Here is a 20,143-nt window from a genome sequence, read left to right on the forward strand (position 1 = left end):
GCTGGGGGGATTCTGGGGGGTCCTGGGGAGGTTCTGGGGGTCCTGGGGGGGTTTGGGGGATTTTGGGGGATCCTTGGGGGAGTTTGGGGAGTCCTGGGGGATTTTGGGGGGTCCCGGGGGGGTTTCTGTGTCAGGACCCCGCCCCCAAATTCCCTCTGACACCTCCGACCCCCCCCGAGCCCCCCGGGACCCCTCCCCAAATCACCCGGGGCTCGGGGGGGGTCACGACTCCTTTATTGGGGGGGGGTCCCGCTCCCCCCGGGGCTCCGCGCGCCGGAAGCAGAACCTGGGGGCGGAGCCAGAACGGGGCGGGGCTTAGCCCGACAAGCCACGCCTCAAATGGGCGCGGTCCCGTGAGTGGGCGTGGCTTCTTCCCCTACGCCCCAAAATCCTCCCTGGGACCCCCCCAAAAATCCCCCGGGACCCCCCAGATTCCCCCGAGACCCCCAAAATTCCCCCTGGACCACCAAAATCCCCCCAGAACCCCCCAGAATCCCTCAAAATACCCTCGGGACCCCCCCAGAATTCGCCCAGGACCCCCAAAATCCCCTCGAGACCCCCAAAATCCACCCAAGACCCCCCCCCAAAATTCCCCAGGACCCCCAAAATTCACCCTGGGCCACCAAAATCCCCCCAGAATCCCCCCCCAAAAATCCCCCCAGAACCCCCCAAAATCCCCCGGGACCCCCAGAATCCCCCCCGGCCTCACCAAGCGATGCCCGCGGCCACCAGCGCTGTCGCGATAGTCGTGACGACGATAGCGGCGATCGCGGCCGGGGGGAGCCCCCCGGGGGGGGCCCGGGGGGGGGGCGGGGCCTCGCCGGGGACCCTCGGGCGGGGCAGAACTGCGGGGGGAGGGGCGGCGGTAATTTGGGGAGGGGGCTGGGGGGGAGGGGGATTTGGGGTGGTCCTGGGGGATTTTGGGGGGTCCCGGAGGGATTTTGGGGGTCCCGGAAGGATTTTGGGGGGGTCTCGAGGCGATTTTGGGAAGGGGTCGCGGGGGGATTTTTGGGGATATTTCGGGGATGTTTTGGGGATATTTTGGGGATTTTTAGGGGATAATTTCGGGAGTATTTTGGGGGTATCTCATGGATATTTCGGAGATATTTCGGGGATGTTTTGGAGGTGTTTTGGGGATATTTTGGGGGTATCAGGGATATTTCAGGGATATTTTGGGGATATTTTGAGGGTATCTCAGGGATATTTCGGGGATGTTTTGGAGATATTTCGGGAATATTTTGGGGGTATCTCATGGATATTTTGGAGATATTTCGGGGATATTTTGGGGATATTTCGGGGATATTTTGGGGGTATCTCAGGGATAATTTGGGGATATTTTGAGGGTATCTCAGGGATATTTCGGGGATATTTTGGGAATATTTTGGGGGTATCTCATGGATATTTCGGGGATGTTTCGGGGACCTTCCGGGGCTCTTCCGGGGAAGTTTCGGGCGCTCACCGGTGACGTTGAAGCTGAGCTGCGAGCCCACCTGCCCGGCGGGGCCCCGCATCAGGCACCGGTAGCGCCCGCCCGCCGCCGCCGCCGCCTCCTTCCACACCAGCACCGGCTCGGGGCCGCTCCGCAGGAGCCGCTCCGCGGGCGGGGGGCGCGAGGGGGGCTCCGCGGCCGCCCCCCGACTTTGGGGAGGGGGCTCGGGGGGCTCCGGACCCGCCCCGGCCGCTGCCAGGCCCTGGAAGGGTTTGGGGTGGGGGGGGGGGGAGAAAAAGCGGGGTCGTTCTGGGGATTTTTTTGGGGGTCGGGAGGGGTCCCGGCCGGAATTTGGGGAGGGGGCTGGCGGTACCCGGTAGAAGCTGTAGGTCTTGGCGCCGTGGGACGCCCCGTGCCAGGGCAGGGCGCAGTCCAGCACCAGGTCCTGCCCCTCCTCCACCCACAGCTGCCGCTCTGGGGGGGGGGGGGGGAAGGGGCTGAGACCCCTCCCCAAATCCCCCCCCGAGCCGCCCCCACCCCCGGGTTAACCCCCGGCATCCCCCTCCCCAATTGAGGAGCTCCGGGACGCCCAAAAATTGCCCTTCTGGGATCTCTCCCCGAGCTGAAATAGCCCCCAGAAATCCCCCCGAGAACCCCCAAAAATCCCCCCGAGAACCCCCAAAAATCCCCCCCGAGACCCCCAGAAATCCCCCCGAGAACCCCCAAAAATCCCCTGAAGCCCCCCAAAAATCCCCCCGAGACCCCCCAGAAATCCCACCGAGACCCCCAAAAATCCCCTGGAGCCCCCCAAAAATCCCCTGAAGCCCCCCAGAAATCCCCCCGAGAACCCCCCAAAATCCCCGCGAGACCCCAAAAATCCCCCCGAGACCCCCCTAAAAATCCCACCGACACCCCCCAAAAATCCCACCGACACCCCCCAAAAATCCCCCCGAGACCCCCCCAAAAATCCCACCGAGACCCCCAAAAATCCCCTGGAGCCCCCCAAAAATCCCCCCGAGAACCCCCAAAAATCCCCCCGAGAACCCCCAAAAATCCCACCGAGACCCCCAAAAATTCCCCCGAGACCCCCCAAACTCCTCCCGAGCCCCCTCCAAATCCTTCCGGGGATCTCTTGGGACCCCCCAAAACCCCCCAGGACCCCCCAAACCCACCCAAAACCCCCCGGAACCCCCAAAAGCCCCTTACCCCCGCAGTCCACCCCCCTGTTGCAGGCGAAGTGGGTGAGGTTGCAGAAGATGCACTCGATCCACAGCACCTCCATCCGCCCTGGGGGGGGGAATTTTGGGGTCACCCGGGGGGGTCCGGACCCCCAAAGTCCCCCCCAAATCCGCCCCAACCCCCCCGACCCCGCTTACCGCATTTATTGGGGCAATAAACTGCAAAAAATAAAGGGGGAAATGGGGTTAAAAAGGGGGATTTTGGGGGGTGGGATTGGGCTTTGGGGGGGGTCCCCAGATGAGTTTGGGGGGTCCCAGAGGGGATTTGGGGGCTCTGAGTGGGTTTGGGGGGTCCTGGGGGGAGTTTGGGGGGGTCCCAGGGGGGACTTTTGAGGATTCCCGGGGGGATTTTGGGGGGATTTTTTGGGGGGGTTCCAAGGGCGAATTTCGGGAGGGATTTTGGGGGGTCCCGGGGGGGGGTTTGGGGGGTCCCGGAGCCCACCCTGGCTCTGGAAGCGCCTCATGAGCCGCTCGAAGTCCTCCTTGATCTCGCGCATGGCCCAGAGCAGCTCCTGGTAGATCTGCTTGTCTGCGCGAGGAATTTGGGGCGTTTTGGGGCGTTTTTGGGGCGTTTTGGGGGTCTTAGGATTGGGGGAGGGGTCCCCCCGAGGCCACCCCCCCCCCCCCCCCCGCTGGGATCAGGAATTAACGCCCCAATTAACGGCACTGGGGTCTGAGGTTAATGAGACAAAAAAAAAAAAAAAAAAAAAAATCCCGAAAAGTGAGATTAAAAAAAAAAATCGCCAAAATCCCAGTAAGTGACCCGAAAAATCCCAAATTTGGGGTCGCTTTGGGAGGTTTTTGAGTGACCCAATAAACCCGCAATTAAGCCCATTAAGTTCCAGAATTAAGGACCCAATTAAACCCCAATAAAAACCCAAATAAGCCCCAATAAATCCCCAAAAATGACCCAATTTAAACCCCAATAAAAACCCAAATAAACCCCGATAAAAACCCCATTAAAACCCAAATAAACCCCAATAAATGCCTAAAAATAACCCAAATTAATGCCCAATAAATGACTCGATTAAACCCCAATAAAAACCCATTTAAACCCCAATAAATGCCCAAAAATGACCCAATTAAACCTCAATGAAAACCCAATTTAGCCCCAATAAAAACCCAATTAAACCCAATAAATCCCCCCCAAATTACCCAATTAAACCCCAATACGTGACCCAATTAACCCCAATTAACTCCAGGGGGTCCCGGGGGGGTTTTGGGGTGGAATTTTTTGGGGTCCCCCCGGTTTTGGGGTCACCTCGGATGTCCTGGGCCATCACCCGGGCCAGCGTCCGGCGGAAATTGACCGAGGCTTCGTCCAGGGTGGCCTGGTCTGGGGGGGCCGGGGGGGTTACGGGGGGCCCCTGGGGTGGGGGGAGCCCCAGGACCCCCCAGACCCCCCCAAATTCCCCAAATCCCCCAAATCTCCGCCCCAAATCCCCGCCCCAGCCCCCTCTTCCCCCCCCCCTCCGGTTTTTGGGGTGAATTTGGGGGCCCCGGGGGGGTCTGGGGGTTTTTAGGGTGGTTTTGGGGGGTTCGGGAGGGGATTTGGGGGGGTCTGGGGGAGGGAATTCGGGAGGATTTGGGGAGGTTTTTGGGGGGTCCCGGGGAGTTTTTTGTGGTCCCAGGAGGGCGGGGTGGATTTGGGTTCCCAGGATGGATTTGGGGTCTCAGGGGGGATTTGGGTTCCTGGGATGGATTTGTGTTCCCAGATTGGATTTGGGGTCCCGGAATGGATTTGGGGTCCCGGGTGGGATTTGGGGTCCCGGGGCGGATCTGGGGTCCTGGGGCGGATTTGGGGTCCCGGGTGGGATTTGGGGTCCCGGGCGGGATTTGGGGTCCCGGGCGGGATTTGGGGTCCCGGGGCGGATCCAACCCCCCCCGGGCAGGGGTCTCACTCACCGATGACCCCCATGAAGCTGCGGGGGTCCCGGGGCGGATTTGTGTTCCCAGATTGGATTTGGGGTCCCGGGATGGATTTGTGTTCCCAGATTGGATTTGGGGTCCCAGATTCGATTTGGGGTCCCGGGCGGGATTTGGGGTCCCGGAGCAGATCCAACCCCCCCGGGCAGGGGTCTCACTCACCGATGACCCCCATGAAGCTGCGGGGGTCCCGGGGCAGCCGGGCCAGCCCCAGCACGCCCCGCAGCACCAGCGTGCCGAGGCGGCCGCGCCCGGCGGGCTCCTGCGGCATCGCCCGCTGCAGGAAGGGCCCGAGCAGCTCCCCCAGCGCCGCGCCCGCCGCGGGGTCGCACAGCACGCAGCCCCCGGCCCGCCCCGGGACCCCCCCCGGGAGCCCCCCGAGGCACAGAGCCCCGAGCAGCGCCGGGAGCAGCGCCCGCAGCATCGCGCACCGCGCGGGAGCGGGTTTTGGGGGGAATTCGGGGGGTTTGGGGTCGGTAACGGCGGGAGCGGGGCTCTGGGGGGCTTTGGGGGGAATTCGGGGGGTTTGGGGTCGGTAACGGCGGGTGGGGGGCTTTGGGGAGAATTCGGGGGGTTTTGGGGTCGGTAACGGCGGGGAACGGCCGGTAACGGCGGGAGCGGGGCTCTGGGGGGCTTTGGGGGGAATTCGGGGGGTTTTGGGGCCGGTAACGGCGGGTGGGGGTGGTTTTGGGGGGCTTTGGGGAGAATTCGGGCGGTTTTGGGGTCGGTAACGGCGGGAGCGGGGCTCTGGGGGGCTTTGGGGAGAATTCGGGGGGTTTTGGGGCCGGTAACGGCGGGTGGGGGGGGGCGGGCCGGGGGCTCCTGGGGGGTTTGGGGGTTATGGGGGGGTCCTGGGGGGCTTTTGCGGGGGGTGGAGGGGGTTTTGGGCAGGGTTTTGGGGGTCCTGAGGGGGTTTTGGGGGTTAGGGGGATTTTGGGGGGTTTCGGGGGGTTAGGGGGGTATGGAGGGGTCCTGGGGTCTTTGGGGGGAATTCGGGCGGTTTCGGGGCCGGTAACGGCCGGGGAAGGGCCGGTAACGGCGGGGGGGGGGGGGGGGATAGGGGGTCCCGGGGTTTTTTTTTTTGGGAGTTTAGGGGGTTTGCGGGGGTTTTGGGTCGCTAACGGCCGGAGAAACCCCAAAACGGAGATTTCGGGGTGAACAAGGGAGATTTTGGGGGGTTTGGGGGTGCGGGAGGGGATTTGGGGCGGGGGAGGATTTTGGGGGCGCAGGGGGGTTTGAGGGGTGTGGGAAGGGGATTTGGGGGAGTTTTGGGGTCGGTAGCGGTCGGGGAAACGCCGGTGAGGGCGAATTTGGGGCGAATTTCGGAGATTTTGGGGCTCCGGGACGGGCTCGGGATCGGACCCGTCCGGCAACGGAGATTTTGGGGAGTAGCGGCGGGTTTTGGGTTTTGGGAGGGTTTGGGGCAGGTCTGGGGGGTTTAAGGCGGGTTTCGGGCGGGTTTCGGGCGGATTTTGAGCGGATTTTGGGCGAATTTCGGGGATTTTTGGGGTCGATCCCGGCGCCCCTCACGCTAAGCCCCGCCCCCCTCGGCCTGTGATTGGCCGGAGCTCAGCGGCGCGTCCCGATTGGCTGAGAGCGGGGGGGGTGGGCGTTACCCCCACTCCTCCTCGCGCCGCCGCTCCCAATTGGCCGGCGGGGGCGGCGGGGCGCGCTGATTGGCTGCGGGGGCGGTGGGGGGGCGGGGCGGGGCGCGCTCGCGGTCACGTGGCGCGGGTGTCACGTGGATCGCGCGCGGAGCGGCCTCAGGTGGGTGCGGGGGGGGGGGGGAGGGGGGGGGGCTCGGGTCACGTGACCCCGCCCAGGTGTGCCCAGGTGTCCCACGGGTGTGTCACGTGCCCGCCGCGTGTCCCCCCCCCCCTCATCCCGCCACGTGTCACATGACCGCCGTGACCTTCCCAAGGCGCCCCGCAGGTGTGGCCCGGGTGTGGCCAGGTGTGCCCAGGTGTGGCCCGGGTGTGCCCAGGCGCGCCCAGGTGTGCCCAGGTGTGCCCCCATGGCCGCCGCCCGCCTGGGCTGGCCCCTGCCCGGCTCCTCGGTGCTGTTCCTGTGCGACCTCCAGGAGCGGTTCCGCGGCTCCGTCGCCGCCTTCCCTCAGATCGTGGCCGTGGCCGCGCGGCTGCTCCAGGTGGGGACCCCAAAACCACCCCAAAATCCCCCAAAACCAACCCAAAATCCCCCAAAACCAGCCCCGAAATACCCCAAAACCAGCCCCGAAATACCCCAAAACCACTCCCAAAATCCCCAAAACCAGCCCCGAAATACCCCAAAAAACACCCCCAAAACACCCCGAAACACCCCCAAAAACACCCCCAAAACACCCCAAAAACCACCCCCAAAAACCCCGAAAACACCCCCAAAACCACCCCAGAAGCACCCCCAAAAAAGCCCAAAACCACCCCCAAAACACCCCAAATACACCCCCAAAAACACCCCCAAAAACACCCCAAAACCACCCCCAACTCACCCCAAAGCCGCCCAAAATCACACAAAAATCATCCCAGAAATCACACAAAATCACACCAAAAAATCGCCAAAAAGCCAGACAAAAATCACATAAAAAAATCACAAAAACATCACCCAAAAACTCCCCAAAAATCAGCCAAAAAACCTCAAAAAAATCACCTAAACCCCCCCCAAAAGTCACCCCAAAAAATCACCTAAAGAACTCCCAAAAATCACCCAAAACCCCCCAGAAATCACACAAAACCCCCCCAAAAATCACCCAAAACCCCAAAAAAACCCAAACAAAAATCACGCAAAAAAAAATCTCCCAAAAATCACCCCAAACCCCCCAAAAATCACCCAAAAGATCACCTAAAAACCTCCCAAAAAAATCACACAAAAACCCCTCAGAAATCACAAAAAAAAAAACCAAAAATCACCCAAAAAACCACCCAAAAATCACCCAAAAATCACCCAAAGCCCCTCAAAATCACCCAGAAAAATCACACAAAAATCACCTAAAAACTCGCCAAAAAAATCCAAATTATCACCCCATGAACCCCCACAAACCACCTAAACCCCCCCCAAAAATCACCCAAAAATCCCCCAAAAATCACCCAAAAATCCCCAAACCCCCCCAAACCCCCAAACCCGTGCCCCCAGGGCTGCCGGATTCTGGGGGTGCCCGCGCTGGTGACCGAGCAGCGCCCGGAGGTTTTGGGGCCCACGGTGCCGGAATTGGGGGCGCAGGACCTGCCCCGGCTCCCCAAAAGCGCCTTCAGCATGGCGGGGGCGGCCGCGCCCCTCCTGGGGGACCCCAAAATCCGCTCCGTGCTCCTCTGCGGCGTCGAGGCGCACGCCTGCGTCCTGGTGAGGGCACCCCCAAATCCGGGCCGGGGCTCTGGGGAGGGAACCCCGAAACCGGGGAGTCTGGGGGGTCCTGGATGGGGTTTTGGGGAGGAAACCCCAAAATTTGGGGGGTTCTGGGGGAGTTTTGGGGGGTCTTAGATGGTGTTTTGGGCATGGATCCAAAATTTGGGGGGGATTTGGGGGGTCCTAGGTGGGGGTTTGGGGAGGAACCCCAAAACTGTGGAGTTTGGGGAGGATTTGGGGGTTCCCAGGGGGAGTTTTGGGGAGGGAACCCTAAAATCGGGTAATTTAGGGGAGTTTGGGGGGGGATCCAAGAAGGGGTTTTGGGCAAGGAACCAAAATTTGGGGGCATTTGGGGGGTTCTGGGGAGGGAACCCCAAAATCGGCGAGTTTGGGGGGTCCAAGAAGGGGTTTTGGGCAAGGAATCAAAAATTGGGGGAAATTGGGGAAGATTTGGGGGTTCCACTGAGAGTTTTGGGGAGGGAACCCCAAAATCGGGGAGTGTGGGGGGTCCTGGATGGGGTTTTGGGCAAGGACCCAAAATTTGGGGGGATTTGGGGAGGGAACCCCAAAACTGGGTAATTTAGGGGATTTTTGGGGGGGAAAATCCTACGCGGGGTTTTGGGCAAGGAACCCAAATTTCGAGGGTTTGGGGACTCCTGGAGGAGCTGTGGGGAGGAAACCCCCAAAATTTTCAAGCCCCATTTTTCCGGGGGACGCCGTGGGCCCCCCCCAAGCCCCCCCAAAGCCCCAAATTCCCCCCGATTTCGGGGGTCCCGCAGCAGACGGCGCTGGAGCTGCGGGCGCGGGGGCTGGACGTGCACGTGGCCGCCGACGCCGTCTCCTCGCGCAGGTTTGGGGCCAGTTCGGGGGATTTCGGGGCTTTTGGGGGCCCTTGGGGGTCCTGGGGGGTCCTGGGGGGGCTGGGGAGTGTTTTGGGGGGGTCTCAGGTGTATTTGGGGGGGGTCCCGGGTATAGTTAATTTGGGGAGGGGTCCCAGCCAGGTGGAGCAGGATCTGGGGGTGGGGTTTGGGGGGTCCCAGGTGTAATTTGTGGAGGGTTCCCAGGTGTAATTTGGGGGTCCCAGGTGTAATTGGGGGGGGGTCCCAGCCAGGTGGAGCGGTGTTTGGGGAGGGGTCCCAGGTGTAATTTGGGGAGAGGTCTCAGGTGTAATTGGGGGCGGTCCCAGGTGTAATTTGGGGGTCCCAGGTGTAATTTGGGGGTCCCAGGTGTAATTGGGGGGTCCCAGGTGTAATTTGGGGGTGGGTCCCAGGTGTAACTGGGGGTTCCCAGGTGTAATTTGGGGAGGGGTCCCAAGTGTAATTAGGGGGGGGTCCCAGCCAGGTGGAGCGGTGTTTGGGGAGGGGTCCCAGGTGTAATTGGGGGAGGGGTCCCAGGTGTAATTAGGGGGGGGTCCCAGCCAGGTGGAGCGGTGTTTGGGGAGGGGTCCCAGGAGTAATTTGGGGGGGGTCCCAGCCAGGTGGAGCGCGCCCTCGCCCTCGCCCGCATGCGCCAGGCCGGCGCTTACCTGAGCACCTGCGAGAGCCTCCTGCTGCTGCTGCTGCGCGACGCCGCCCACCCCAAATTCCGCCAGGTGAGCGGCCACGCCCACCCGGCCACGCCCACCCGGCCACGCCCCATCCTCACCTGAGCGGCCCCACCCCAGAGCCGCACAGCTGAGGCCACGCCCACCCTCACCTGTGCGGCCACACCCACCCGGCCACGCCCTCTCGGGCCACACCCATCTGGCCGTTAAACCCCGCCCACAAATGTGTTAATTAGGGCCTGGTTAATGGGTTAATTAGGGGGTAATTGGAGTTTATTAAATGCGTTAGTTAGGGGCTAATTAGGGGCGGGGCAGTCGTTCGTTAGGGCTGATTAGAGGCTGGCTAATTACCGTTAATTAGGGCCCGTTTGATGCGTTAATTAGGGGTTAATAAAGGGGGGGGGTTATGTGGTTTGTTAGGGTTAATTAGAGGTCGGCTAATTAGGGTTAATTAAGGGCTGGCGAACTCATTAACGAGGTTTAATGGGGGGTTACGGTTAATTAGAGCCTCACAAATGCGTTAACAAGGGTTTAATTAGCACTAATTAGCCCTGATTACGCCTCCAGATCCTGCCGCTCATCAAGGAGCCCCCGCCGGACACGGGGCTGATCCTGGGGGGGCCCCTGGGGGCGCTGGGGGGGGGCTGAGACCCCCAAAATCCCCCAAAATCGGCCCAAAAATCCTCCTCAGTCTGGTGAGGGTCTGAGCCCCCCAGATCCCCCCAAAATCCCCCCAAAATCGCCTCAAAACCCCCCAAAAAATTGGTTTGAGTTCCCAAAATCCCCCCGAAATCCCCCCAGAATCCCCCAAAATCAGCCCAAAAATCCTCCTCAGTCTGGGGAGGGTCTGAGCCCCCAAGGTTCCCCTAAAATTGCCCCCAAAATTCCCCCAAAATCTCCTCAAAACCCCCCAAACCCCCCAAAAAGTGAACCTCAAAATTGTCCCCAGTCTGGGGAGGGTCTGAGCTCCCAAAATCCCCCCAGAATCTCCTCAAAACCCCCCAAAATCCCCCCGAAAATCATCCCCAAAATCGTCCCCAGTCTGGGGAGGGTCTGAGCCCCCAAAATTCCCCAAAATCCCCCAAAATTTGGGTCAATAAACGCTGCCCCTCCCCCCAGATTGAGAGTTTCGGATTTTTTTTTTTTTGGGGGGGGGTCCCTGGGGGGGGGAGGGGTGGGGGGTCCCCGAGGTGGGCGTGGCCTGTCCCCTCTTAGCCACGCCCCCTCTGATTGACAGCGCGACCCCGCCCCCTTGGGGGGAGCCATGTCGGCCACGCCCCCTCAGATGACAGACAGCCGCCTCCGCGGCCACGCCCCCCGCCCGTTTGATTGACACCTCGGCCCCGCCCCTTCCCCCTTTTCTTAATGAACCCCCCCGTGCGAGTGGGCGCCGGCCACGCCCCCCACGCCCCCATTGGCTGCGCTCAGCCAATCAGCGCCCGCCGCTCGCCCCCCCCATCATTGATCCCCCCCCCCCCCCCCGAGCCGCTCCGTCCTGCGGGGGCTTCGCGCCGGCACCGCGACCCCCAAAACCCCCCCAAATCCCCCCAAAACCCCCCCGGGACCCCCCCGGGACCCCCAGAACCCCCCCGGGACCCCCAAATCCCCCCCGGAACCCCCCCAAAATCCCCAAAAACCCCCCGGGACCCCCCCGGGACCCCCAGATTCCCCCCCGGACCCCCCCAAATCCCCCCGAGACCCCCCCGGAACCCCCAAACCCCCCAGCAGGACCCCCAAATTCCCATCCCGGAACCCCCCCAAAATCCCCCAACCCCCACCAAGCCCCCCCAAGCCCCCCCGGGACCCCTGGGACCCCCCCCGGGCCCTGCCCGGCCCCCCCCGATCGTCCCCGGTGAGTGACAGCGGCAGCGCTGGGGGGGCGCGGTTGCCATGGGAACGGGGACAGGGACGGGGACGGGGCGGGTGGCACCCACGGGTGGGCAGGGGGGACGGCGGGGGGTGGCAGCGATGGGGGGTGGGTGACAGCGGGTGTGACAGGGAGTGTGTGACAATGAGTGTGACACCATGAGTGTGACACCGAGTGTGACACCGAGTGTGACAGCGAGTGTGACAATGAGTGTGTGACAATGAGTGTGACACCGAGTGTGACACCGAGTGTGTGACAGCGAGTGTGACACCGAGTGTGTGACAGTGACAGGGAGGGTGGCAGCGATGGCAGGGAGGTGACAGCGAGTGTGACAATGAGTGTGACACCATGAGTGTGACACTGAGTGTGTGACAGTGACAGGGAGGGTGGCAGCGAGTGTGTGACAGTGACAGAGAGTGTGACACCAGGTGTGTGACACTGAGTGTGTGACACCGGGTGTGACAGCGAGTGTGTGACAGTGACAGGGAGGGTGGCGGCGATGGCAGGGGGTGGCACTGAGTGTGACACTGAGTGTGACACCGGGAGTGTGTGACAGCAAGTGTGACACCGGGAGGGTGGCAGCGATGGCAGGGGGGTGACACCGGGTGTGACACTTGAGTGTGACAGAGTGTGTGACACTGAGTGTGTGACAGTGACAGGGAGGGTGGCGGCGATGGCAGGGGGTGGCACTGAGTGTGACACTTGAGTGTGACAGCGAGTGTGACACCGGGAGGGTGGCAGCGATGGCAGGGGGGTGACAGCGAGTTTGGCACTGAGTGTGACACCGGGAATGTGACAGGGAGCGTGTGACAATGAGCGTGGCACTGGTCCTGTGACAGTGAGTGTGGCACCAGGAGTGTGACAGGGAGCGTGTGACAATGAGTGTGACAATGAGGGTGGCACCGGGAGTGTGACAATGAGGGTGACAATGAGCGTGGCACCGGGAGTGTGACACTGGGAGTGTGACAATGAGGGTGGCACCGGGAGTGTGACACTGGGAGTGTGACAATGAGGGTGACAATGAGGGTGGCACCGGGAGTGTGACACTGGGAGTGTGACAATGAGGGTGGCACCGGCAGGGTGGCAGCGGGCGCGTGGCAGCGCGTGTGTCACTGTGAGCGTGGCAGTGCCACCGGCGGTGTGACAGCCGTGCCGGGAGGGTGACAGCGAGTGTGACAGCGAGTGTGACACCGGGCATGTGACAGCAGGCCTGGGAGGGTGGCACCGAGTGTGACACTGGGAGTGTGACAATGGGAGTGTGACACCAGGAGAGTGGCAGTGGCACTGGGAGTGTGGCACCGAGTGTGACACCGGGAATGTGGCACTGGCAGTGTGACAACAGGTGTGACACCGAGTGTGGCACTGAGCGTGTGGCAGTGTGGCACCGGTGTGGCACCGATGGCACCGGTGTGGCAGGGACAGCGGGGGTGACACCGAGGGCCTGGCAGTGACACCGGGGGTGACACTGGGAGGGTGGCAGTGACACTGGGGGGGTGACACTGGGGGGGTGACACTGAGGGGGTGACACTGATGGTCACACCGGGGGTGACACCGGGATTTGGGGCTCCCGGCGCGTTCCGAGGGCGATTTTGAGGAGGATTCCGGGGATTTGGGTTCTGGGGGGATTTTGGTGGGTTTGATGGGTTTGGCTTGGGGTCGGGTTGGTTTTGGTCGGGTTTGGGTTGGTTTTGGTCAGTTTTGGGTTGATTTTGGTGGTTTTGGGTTGATTTTGGTCCGTTTTCGGTTTTGGTGGGTTTGAGGTTGGTTTTGGTGGTTTTGGGTTGATTTTGGTGGTTTTGGGTTGATGTTGGTCTGTTTTTGGTTTTGGTGGTTTTGGGTTGATTTTGGTGGTTTTGGGTTGATTTTGGTGGTTTTGGGTTGGTTTTGGTCAGTTTTGGGTTGATTTTGGAGGTTTTGGGTTGATTTTGGTCCGTTTTCAGTTGGTTTTGGTGGGTTTGAGGTTGATTTTGGTGGTTTTGCGTTGATTTTGGTCAGTTTTGGTTGGTTTTGGGCGGTTTCTGGTGGGTTTTCTTTTTGGGTTGGTTTTGGTGTGTTCGAGTTGATTTTGGTGGGTTTGGGGATGATTTTGTTTGGCTGGTTATGGTGGGTTTTGTTTTTGGGCTGTTTTTGGTGGGTTTTGGGTTGGTTTTGCTTTTGGGTTGATTTCTGTGGGGTTTGGGTTGGTTTTGGTGCGTTTGATTGGTCGGTTTGGGTTGATTTTGGTCGGTTTTGGGTCGGTTCTGGTCGGTTTTGGGCTGTTTTCGGTGGGTTTTGGGTTCTTTTTGGCGACATTTGGGTATTTTCGGTGCTCTGGGGGTAATTTCGATGTTTTGGGGGTAATTTCGCTGTTCTTGGTGTATTTTCAGTGTTTTGGGGATAATTTTGGTGTTTTGGGGGTAATTTCGGTGTTTTTGGTGTATTTTCGGTACTCTGGGGTAATTTCGGTGCTCTGAGGGTAATTTCGGTGTTTTTGGTGTATTTTTGGTACTCTGGGGGTAATTTCGGTGTTCTTGGTGTAATTTCGGTGTTTTGGGGGCTATTTTGGGGTGGGGGAGGGGCGCTGGCGGCTCCGGGAGGGGGTGGGGGAGGGGCGCGGTTGCCGGGCGCGGTTTCCATGGCAACGGGCGATGCTGCCTTGGAGACGGCGAGGGGGAGGGGCGCGCGCGGACCCCTCCCCCATCGGCCCCTCCCCCCCCACAGGAGCGACGGAACCCCCCGGGGCCCCTCCCCCCCCCCATCGGGGCCCCCCTCCCCTAATTACCCCCCCCTAATTAGGGTTCCCCTTCCCTAATTACCCCCAATTCCCCCCCTGCCCTTAATTACGTTTCCCCTCCCCCAATTGGGGTCCCCCCCTCCCCTAATTAACCCCCCCATTAGGGTCTCCCTCCCAATATCCCCCTCCCCTAATTGAGAGGTCCCCAATTAAAGGTCCCCCTCCCCCTAATTGGGGTCCCCCTGCCAATTTCCCCCTCCCCTAATTGGGGTTTCCCTCCCCTAATTACCCCCCTTAATTGGGGTCCCCTCCCCTAACTGGCGCCCCCCTCCCCTAATTACCCCCCTTAATTGGGGTCTCCCTTTCCTAATTGGGGTCCCCCTCCCCTAATTACCCCCCCTAATTGGGGTCTCCTCCCCTAATTGGGGTCTCCTCCCCTAACTGGGGCCCCCCTCCCCTAATTACCCCCCCCTTAATTGGGGTCCCCGCCCCCGCCATGCCCCCGCCCCTGCCCCCCCTCCTCCTCCTCACCCTCCTGCCCCTCCCCTCCCCCTCCTCGCTGCTCCCCCCTCCCTCCCCCTCCCCCCCCGCCCCCTCCCCCCTCCCCTCCCCCCCCCGCCGCGGCCACCTACGTCACTCCGGGGGGGGCGGGGGCGGGGCGGGGCTTCCCCGGGACCCCCCCGCGCCCCGGCCCGGTGCCGCCGGTGCCGCCGGTGCCGCGGACTCGCCGGAGCTGTGCCACGGCTACTACGACGTCATGGGCCACTACGACGCGGCCTTCAACTGCTCGACGGGCGCGTTCCGCTTCTGCTGCGGCACCTGCAGCTACCGCTTCTGCTGCGAGCACCGGGCGCGCCGGCTGGAGCAGCGCCGCTGCGGCAACGCGCGGAGCCCGCCCTGGGCGCGCACGGCGCCGCCCGCGCCCTCCGCCGCCCCCGGGGCCGCGGCCGGGGCCGCGCTCGGCGGGGCGCGGGCGGCGCTGGCGGCGGGCGGCGCGGGCGGGGTCCCGTACGTGGTGTGCGGCGTGGTCAGCGTGGCGCTGGCCGTGGCCGTGGGCGCCCGCGCCGCCTGGGGACGGGGACAGCGCGCGGCGGGCGGCGGCGGCGGCGGAGGGGCGCGGGGGGACGGCTCCAGGTGAGCGGGGACGGGACAGGTGAGAGGGGAGGGGCGCGGGGGGACGGCTCCAGGTGAGCGGGGACGGGACAGGTGAGAGGGGAGGGGCGCGGGGGGACGGCTCCAGGTGAGCGGGCACGGGACAGGTGAGAGGGGAGGGGCGCGGGGGGACGGCTCCAGGTGAGCGGGGAGAGGGGGACAGGTGAGAGGGGAGAGGGGGACAGGTGAGCGGGGAGGGGCGCGGGGGGACGGGACAGGTGAGCGGGGAGAGGGGGACAGGCGAGCGGGGAGAGGGGGACAGGTGAGAGGGGAGGGGCCAGGTGAGCGGGGAGGGGACAGGTGAGAGGGGAGGGGCGCGGGGGGACGGCTCCAGGTGAGCGGGCACGGGACAGGTGAGCGGGGAGGGGCCAGGTGAGGGTGGGGAGGGGTGGGATGGAGCCAGGTGAGGGGCGCGGGGGGAACGGATCCAGGTGAGCGGGGAGGGGGGGAGCGGGATGGGGACACAGGGACCAGGACACAGGGACAGGGGCAGGGGGGCAGGGACAGGGATGGGGACACGGGGACAGTGACACGGGGACACGGGGACACAGAGACCGGGACAGGCAGAGGGGACAGGGGCGGTGACACGGCCGGGGGGGGGGGGGGACACAGGGGGTGCCACCAGCCGCGGGGTCCCCCGATCCTGACCGTGTCCCCAAACGTCCCCAAATGTCCCCAAACGTCCCCAAACGTCCCCAAATGTCCCCAGGGCGCTCGTGGACGTCCTGCGGCACCAGGCGGGGGGGGGCGGGGCGCGGCCCGAGCGCCGCAGCAGCTGCGGGGTCCTGGCGCCCCCTCCCCCCGACTCGGGACCCCCCCGGCCCCCCAAAAACCTCTACGGGCCCGGCAAGTGCGGGGGGGGGGGCGCGGGGGGCGGGGGGGATCCCTGGGGCATCTGGGGGGGGGGTCCCAGGGGGATTTGGGGGGGGTCCCGGGGGGATTTAGGGGGAATTTGGGGGGGTCCCGGGGGGATTTGGGGGGGTCCCAGGGGGATTTGGGGGGCCCAGGGGCATTTTGGGGGGTCCAGGGGCGGTTTGGGGGGGTCTGAGACGGACTGGGGGGGTTCCGGGGGGCCGGGGGGGATTTGGGGGGCATTTGGAGCTCCCGGGGGGATTTGGGTGGGTTCCAGGGGAATTTGGGGGGTCTGGGGAGGGTTCCCAAGGGTTTGGGGAGGGGTCTCGCGGGAGTTTTATGCAAATGAGGCGCTAATGAGCCCCTCCCCCGCGAGCAGAGAGCGGCTACGCCCATCTGGGCTTCGGGACCCCCGAGCACCGCGGGGCCACGCTGGGTGAGGGGCGGGGGGCGCGGGGGGCGCCGGGGGGGTTGGGGTTTTGAGTTTTTTTTCGGGGGATTTGGGATTTTTGGGGGGGGATTTGGGTTTTTTGGGGTGATTTGGGGGAAATTTCGGGGGTTTTGAGGTTTTTTTTGGGGGGTGGGGTTTTTTTTGGGGGGATTTGGATTTTTCGAGGGAGATTTGGGGGATTTTTTTTTTTTTAATTTTTTTTTGGTGGGGTTTTGGGGCATTTTGCGGGAGGGGTCTCGGGGGGTTTTGCGGCGATTTTTGGGGGGATTTTTGAGCTTTTTGGGGAGTGGAGTTTTGGGGATTTTTTTTCCGGGAGGGGGGGGGTTTGAGATATTTTGGGGTGGGGGGGTCGGATTTTGGGTCTCTCCGGGATTTTTTTGGGAGGGATCTTTGTTGGGTTTTTTTGGTGTTTTTTTTTTTTGGGCCGGGTAATTTTTTTTTTTTTTTTTTTTTGGGGGGAGGGGGTCTCGGAGGGGTTTTTTTTTTTTGGGGGGGGGGAGATTTTCCCCCTCTGACCCCCCCGTTTCCCCCCCAGACTGGCGGGTGCCGCCCCCCGCCCCCCTGAGCTGCTCCCGCTCCTTCCACAACCTCTCGCACCCTCCCCCCCCCCTACGAGAGCCCCCCCCGGGCCGACGGCGCCCGCTGGGCCTCGCTGCGGCGCCTGGGTGAGACCCCCGACCCAAAACACCCCAAAATATCCCAAAACATCCCAACCCCCCCCCCCCGGGCCTCGCTGCGGCGCCTGGGTGAGACCCCCGACCCAAAACACCCCAAAACACCCCAAAATATCCCAGCCCCCCCCCCCGGGCCTCGCTGCGGCGCCTGGGTGAGACCCCCGACCCAAAACACCCCAAAACACCCCAAAATATCCCAGCCCCCCCCCCGGGCCTCGCTGCGGCGCCTGGGTGAGACCCCCGACCCAAAACACCCCAAAATATCCCAAAATATCCCAAACCCCCCCCCCGGGCCTCGCTGCGGCGCCTGGGTGAGACCCCCGACCCAAAACACCCCAAAATATCCCAAAATATCCCAAAATATCCCAACCCCCCCCCCCCGGGCCTCGCTGCGGCGCCTGGGTGAGACCCCCGACCCAAAACACCCCAAACACCCCAAAAAACTCCCAAAACTCCCCGAAATACACCAAAATAACCCAAAAACACGCAAAAAACCCCCCAAACCCCCCATACCACCCCCAAATCCTCAAAACTGCCCCAAAACCCCCTAAACCCCCCAAAACCACCCCAACCGCCCCAAAAAAACACCCCAAACCCCCCAAAAACACCCTAAAATGGCCCAAACCCCCCGAAATCCCCCAGAACCCCCAAAGCCCCCCAAAAATCCCCAAACCACCCCAAATCCCCCCCCAAGAAACCCACAAATCCCCCCAAACCTTCCGGAAACAATGTAAAACCGCCCAAAACCCCCCAAAAAACCCAAAACCGCCCAAAACCCCCCAAAAACCCCCCAAAAACCCCCCAAAATCCCCCCAAAACCCCCAAAAACGCCCCAAAACTCCCAAAAACGCCCCAAAACCCCCAAAAACCCCCAAAATCCCCCAAAAACCCCCAAAACCCCCCAAAACCCCCAAAAAACCCCCAAAATCGCCCCAAAACCCCAAAAACCCCAAAACCCCCCAAAATCCCCCAAAACCGCCCAAAACCGCCCCAAACCGCCCCAAACCCCCCAAACCACCCCAAAACCGCCCCAAACCCCCCAAATCCCCCCAAAACCACCCCAAAGCCCCCAAACCGCCCCAAAACCGCCCCAAAGCCCCCCTAAAGCCCCCAAAACGCCCCCAACCCCCCCCCCCATTAACCCTTTCCCCCCCTCCCCCCGCAGCCGACCGTGACCTGGAGGATTTCGGGGGTCCCTGGGGCCCCCCCTGGGGGGCGCCCCCCCCCCCGCGGGGCACGCTGCCCCTCCCCCCGCCGCGGGGGGGCCGCCGGGTCCTGTCCCAGGAGTTTTTGGGGGGGGGGGGGGGGCTTCGGCGGGGGGGGGGGGGGAGGGGGGGGCGGCACGCTGCCCCGGAACCGCCCCCGCCGCCCCCCCCTGTCCCACGCGGCCTCGCAGAGCAGCCTGGGGGGGGGGGGGGGCGGGGGGCGGCGCCGCCCCCCCGCCCCCGCCCCCGCCCGGGACCCCCTTCTCGCCCCCCCCGGGCCCGGGCGGGGGGGGCCCCGGCGCGCCGGGCGCTTTTCGGGGGGCAGCGGCAGAGCACGGCCGAGCTGCAGCTGCTGCCCGGGCCCCCCCCCGCGCCGCCCCCGCGCCCCCCCCGCACCGGCTGCGCACCGGGAGCCGCACCGAGGTCACCGTGTGAGGGGCCGGGGGGGAAGGGGTTAAAAAACGGGGGGGGAAAGGGTTAAAAGCGGTGAAAAACGGCGGGGAAGGGGTTAAAAATGGGGGGGAAATGGTTAAAAACGGTGAAAAACGGCGGGGAAGGGGTTAAAAACCGCGGGGAATGGGTTAAAACCGATAAAATCGGCGGGGAAGGGGTTAAAAATGGGGGGGAAAGGGTTAAAAACTGTGAAAAACGGCGGGGAAGGGGTTAAAAACCGCGGGGAATGGGTTAAAAAACACGGGGAGTATCGGCAGGGAAAGGGTTAAAAACCATGGGGAATGGGTTAAAAATGGTGAAAATCGGCAGGGAAAGGGTTAAAAACGGGGAGGGAAAGGGTTAAATACGGCGGGGAAAGGGTTAAAACGGGAGGGGAAGGGGTTAAATTTGGGTTAAATTTGGGTGAGATTTGGGTTCATTTTGGGTTCAATTTGGGTTAAATTTGGGTGAATTTGGGTTCAATTCTGGTTAAATTTGGGTTCATTTTGGGTTTGATTTGGGTTCAATTTGGGTTCAATTTGGGTTCAATTTGGGTTCAATTCTGGTTAAATTTGGGTTCAATTTGGGTTCAATTCTGGTTAAATTTGGGTGAATTTGGGTTCGATTTGGGTTCATTTTGGGTTCAATTCTGGTTAAATTTGGGTTAATTTTGGGTGAATTTGGGTTAAATTTGGGTTCATTTTGGGGGGAGCCCCCGGCCGTGGGGGGGAGTCCCCAAAAACGGCCCCGGAACTGGGGGGGGGGACCCCGAGAATTTGGGGCCTCCCCCGGCCACGCCCCCGGGATGCCGGGGACCCCCCGATGACGTCACGGCCCCCGCGATGACGTCACAGCCACAGCAATGATGTCACAGCCCTGGTGATGACGTCACAGCCCCAACCGCCGATGACGTCACACCCACAAACATGGCAGCTGGTGACGTCGCGGCCCCGCCCCCGCGGCGCTGATGACGTCACACACACAACGATGATGTCACACCCACCTCCTCCTCTCCGGCCAATGACGTCACAGCCGCCCCCCCCCGCGGTGACGTCACGCCCCGCCGACAATGATGTCACAGCCCCGCCCCCGAGCAGCCGATGATGTCACAGCTCTGCCCGATGACGTCACTCTAGCCCCGATGACGTCAGCACTGTGGATTCCCCCCGCCCCCTCACCCCCACCCCAGGACGTCACAACGAGGGGCGGAGCCACCCGACGATGACGTCACCGATCACTGCCAAGGCCCCGCCCCTCTCTCCCGATGACGTCACGGAGGGCTGGGCCCGCCGGTGACGTCACGCACACAAGCCCCGCCTCCCCGA

At 62.8% G+C, this 20,143-nt stretch overlaps 3 protein-coding genes across 12 annotated transcripts; 2 read left to right on the plus strand and 1 right to left on the minus strand.

The window, feature by feature from the left end:
* Positions 1-217: 217 nt before the first annotated feature.
* IZUMO1 (izumo sperm-oocyte fusion 1) lies at positions 218-5,188 on the minus strand. Of its 2 annotated transcripts, none has more exons than XM_053968339.1 (9): positions 4,756-5,188; positions 3,929-4,003; positions 3,110-3,196; positions 2,806-2,826; positions 2,636-2,716; positions 1,803-1,903; positions 1,460-1,691; positions 710-845; positions 218-286 (listed from the first exon to the last, which is right to left on the minus strand). In XM_053968339.1, exons 1-9 carry the CDS (start codon positions 5,015-5,017, stop codon positions 223-225), a joined length of 1,059 nt encoding a protein of 352 aa, XP_053824314.1. In that variant the 5' UTR covers positions 5,018-5,188; the 3' UTR covers positions 218-222. The 2 variants fall into 2 exon arrangements, with proteins under 2 accessions (XP_053824314.1, XP_053824315.1); XM_053968340.1 differs by lacking the exon at positions 4,756-5,188 and adding an exon at positions 4,573-4,691.
* On the plus strand, positions 5,188-10,592 carry ISOC2 (isochorismatase domain containing 2). 9 transcript variants are annotated; one of them, XM_053968350.1, is made up of 7 exons: positions 5,188-5,198; positions 6,526-6,546; positions 6,588-6,739; positions 7,720-7,926; positions 8,664-8,779; positions 9,403-9,520; positions 10,040-10,592. In XM_053968350.1, the coding sequence occupies exons 3-7, from the start codon at positions 6,608-6,610 to the stop codon at positions 10,118-10,120; spliced, it is 654 nt and encodes a 217-aa protein (XP_053824325.1). In that variant the 5' UTR covers positions 5,188-5,198; positions 6,526-6,546; positions 6,588-6,607; the 3' UTR covers positions 10,121-10,592. The 9 variants fall into 9 exon arrangements, 6 of the variants coding, with proteins under 6 accessions (XP_053824325.1, XP_053824324.1, XP_053824323.1 ...); XM_053968349.1 differs by lacking the exon at positions 5,188-5,198 and adding an exon at positions 6,314-6,360; XM_053968348.1 differs by lacking the exon at positions 5,188-5,198 and adding an exon at positions 6,338-6,360 and having other exon boundaries at positions 6,515-6,546.
* Positions 10,593-14,671: 4,079 nt separating this feature from the next.
* Positions 14,672-20,114, plus strand: SHISA7 (shisa family member 7; the record flags this gene model as incomplete). Its single annotated transcript, XM_053968354.1, is given in 8 exon segments — positions 14,672-14,998; positions 15,041-15,186; positions 15,860-16,054; positions 16,440-16,492; positions 17,043-17,104; positions 17,106-17,172; positions 18,347-18,488; positions 19,955-20,114. Coding segments are annotated over 8 exon segments (1,152 nt in total), but the record flags the coding sequence as incomplete, so codon positions are not given.
* Between the last annotated feature and the right edge of the window lie 29 nt (positions 20,115-20,143).

Source organism: Vidua chalybeata, chromosome 34, assembly GCF_026979565.1.
Source record: "Vidua chalybeata isolate OUT-0048 chromosome 34, bVidCha1 merged haplotype, whole genome shotgun sequence".
Classification (NCBI taxonomy): Eukaryota; Metazoa; Chordata; class Aves; order Passeriformes; family Viduidae; genus Vidua; species Vidua chalybeata.

Bases quoted from the DNA above. Each gene is read 5' to 3' on its own strand.
- ISOC2 (XM_053968345.1), top strand. From the start codon at position 6,492: ATGACCGCCGTGACCTTCCCAAGGCGCCCCGCAGGTGTGGCCCGGGTG. The intron at 6,740-7,719 runs GTGGGGACCCCA...CCGTGCCCCCAG, and splicing joins TGGCCGCGCGGCTGCTCCAG to GGCTGCCGGATTCTGGGGGT. The intron at 7,927-8,663 runs GTGAGGGCACCC...GCCCCCCCCAAG, and splicing joins AGGCGCACGCCTGCGTCCTG to CCCCCCCAAAGCCCCAAATT.
- IZUMO1 (XM_053968339.1), bottom strand. From the start codon at position 5,017: ATGCTGCGGGCGCTGCTCCCGGCGCTGCTCGGGGCTCTGTGCCTCGGG. The intron at 4,004-4,755 runs GTGAGTGAGACC...CGGCCCCCCCAG, and splicing joins CAGCTTCATGGGGGTCATCG to ACCAGGCCACCCTGGACGAA. The intron at 846-1,459 runs GTGAGCGCCCGA...CTCCCCCCGCAG, and splicing joins GCTCAGCTTCAACGTCACCG to TTCTGCCCCGCCCGAGGGTC.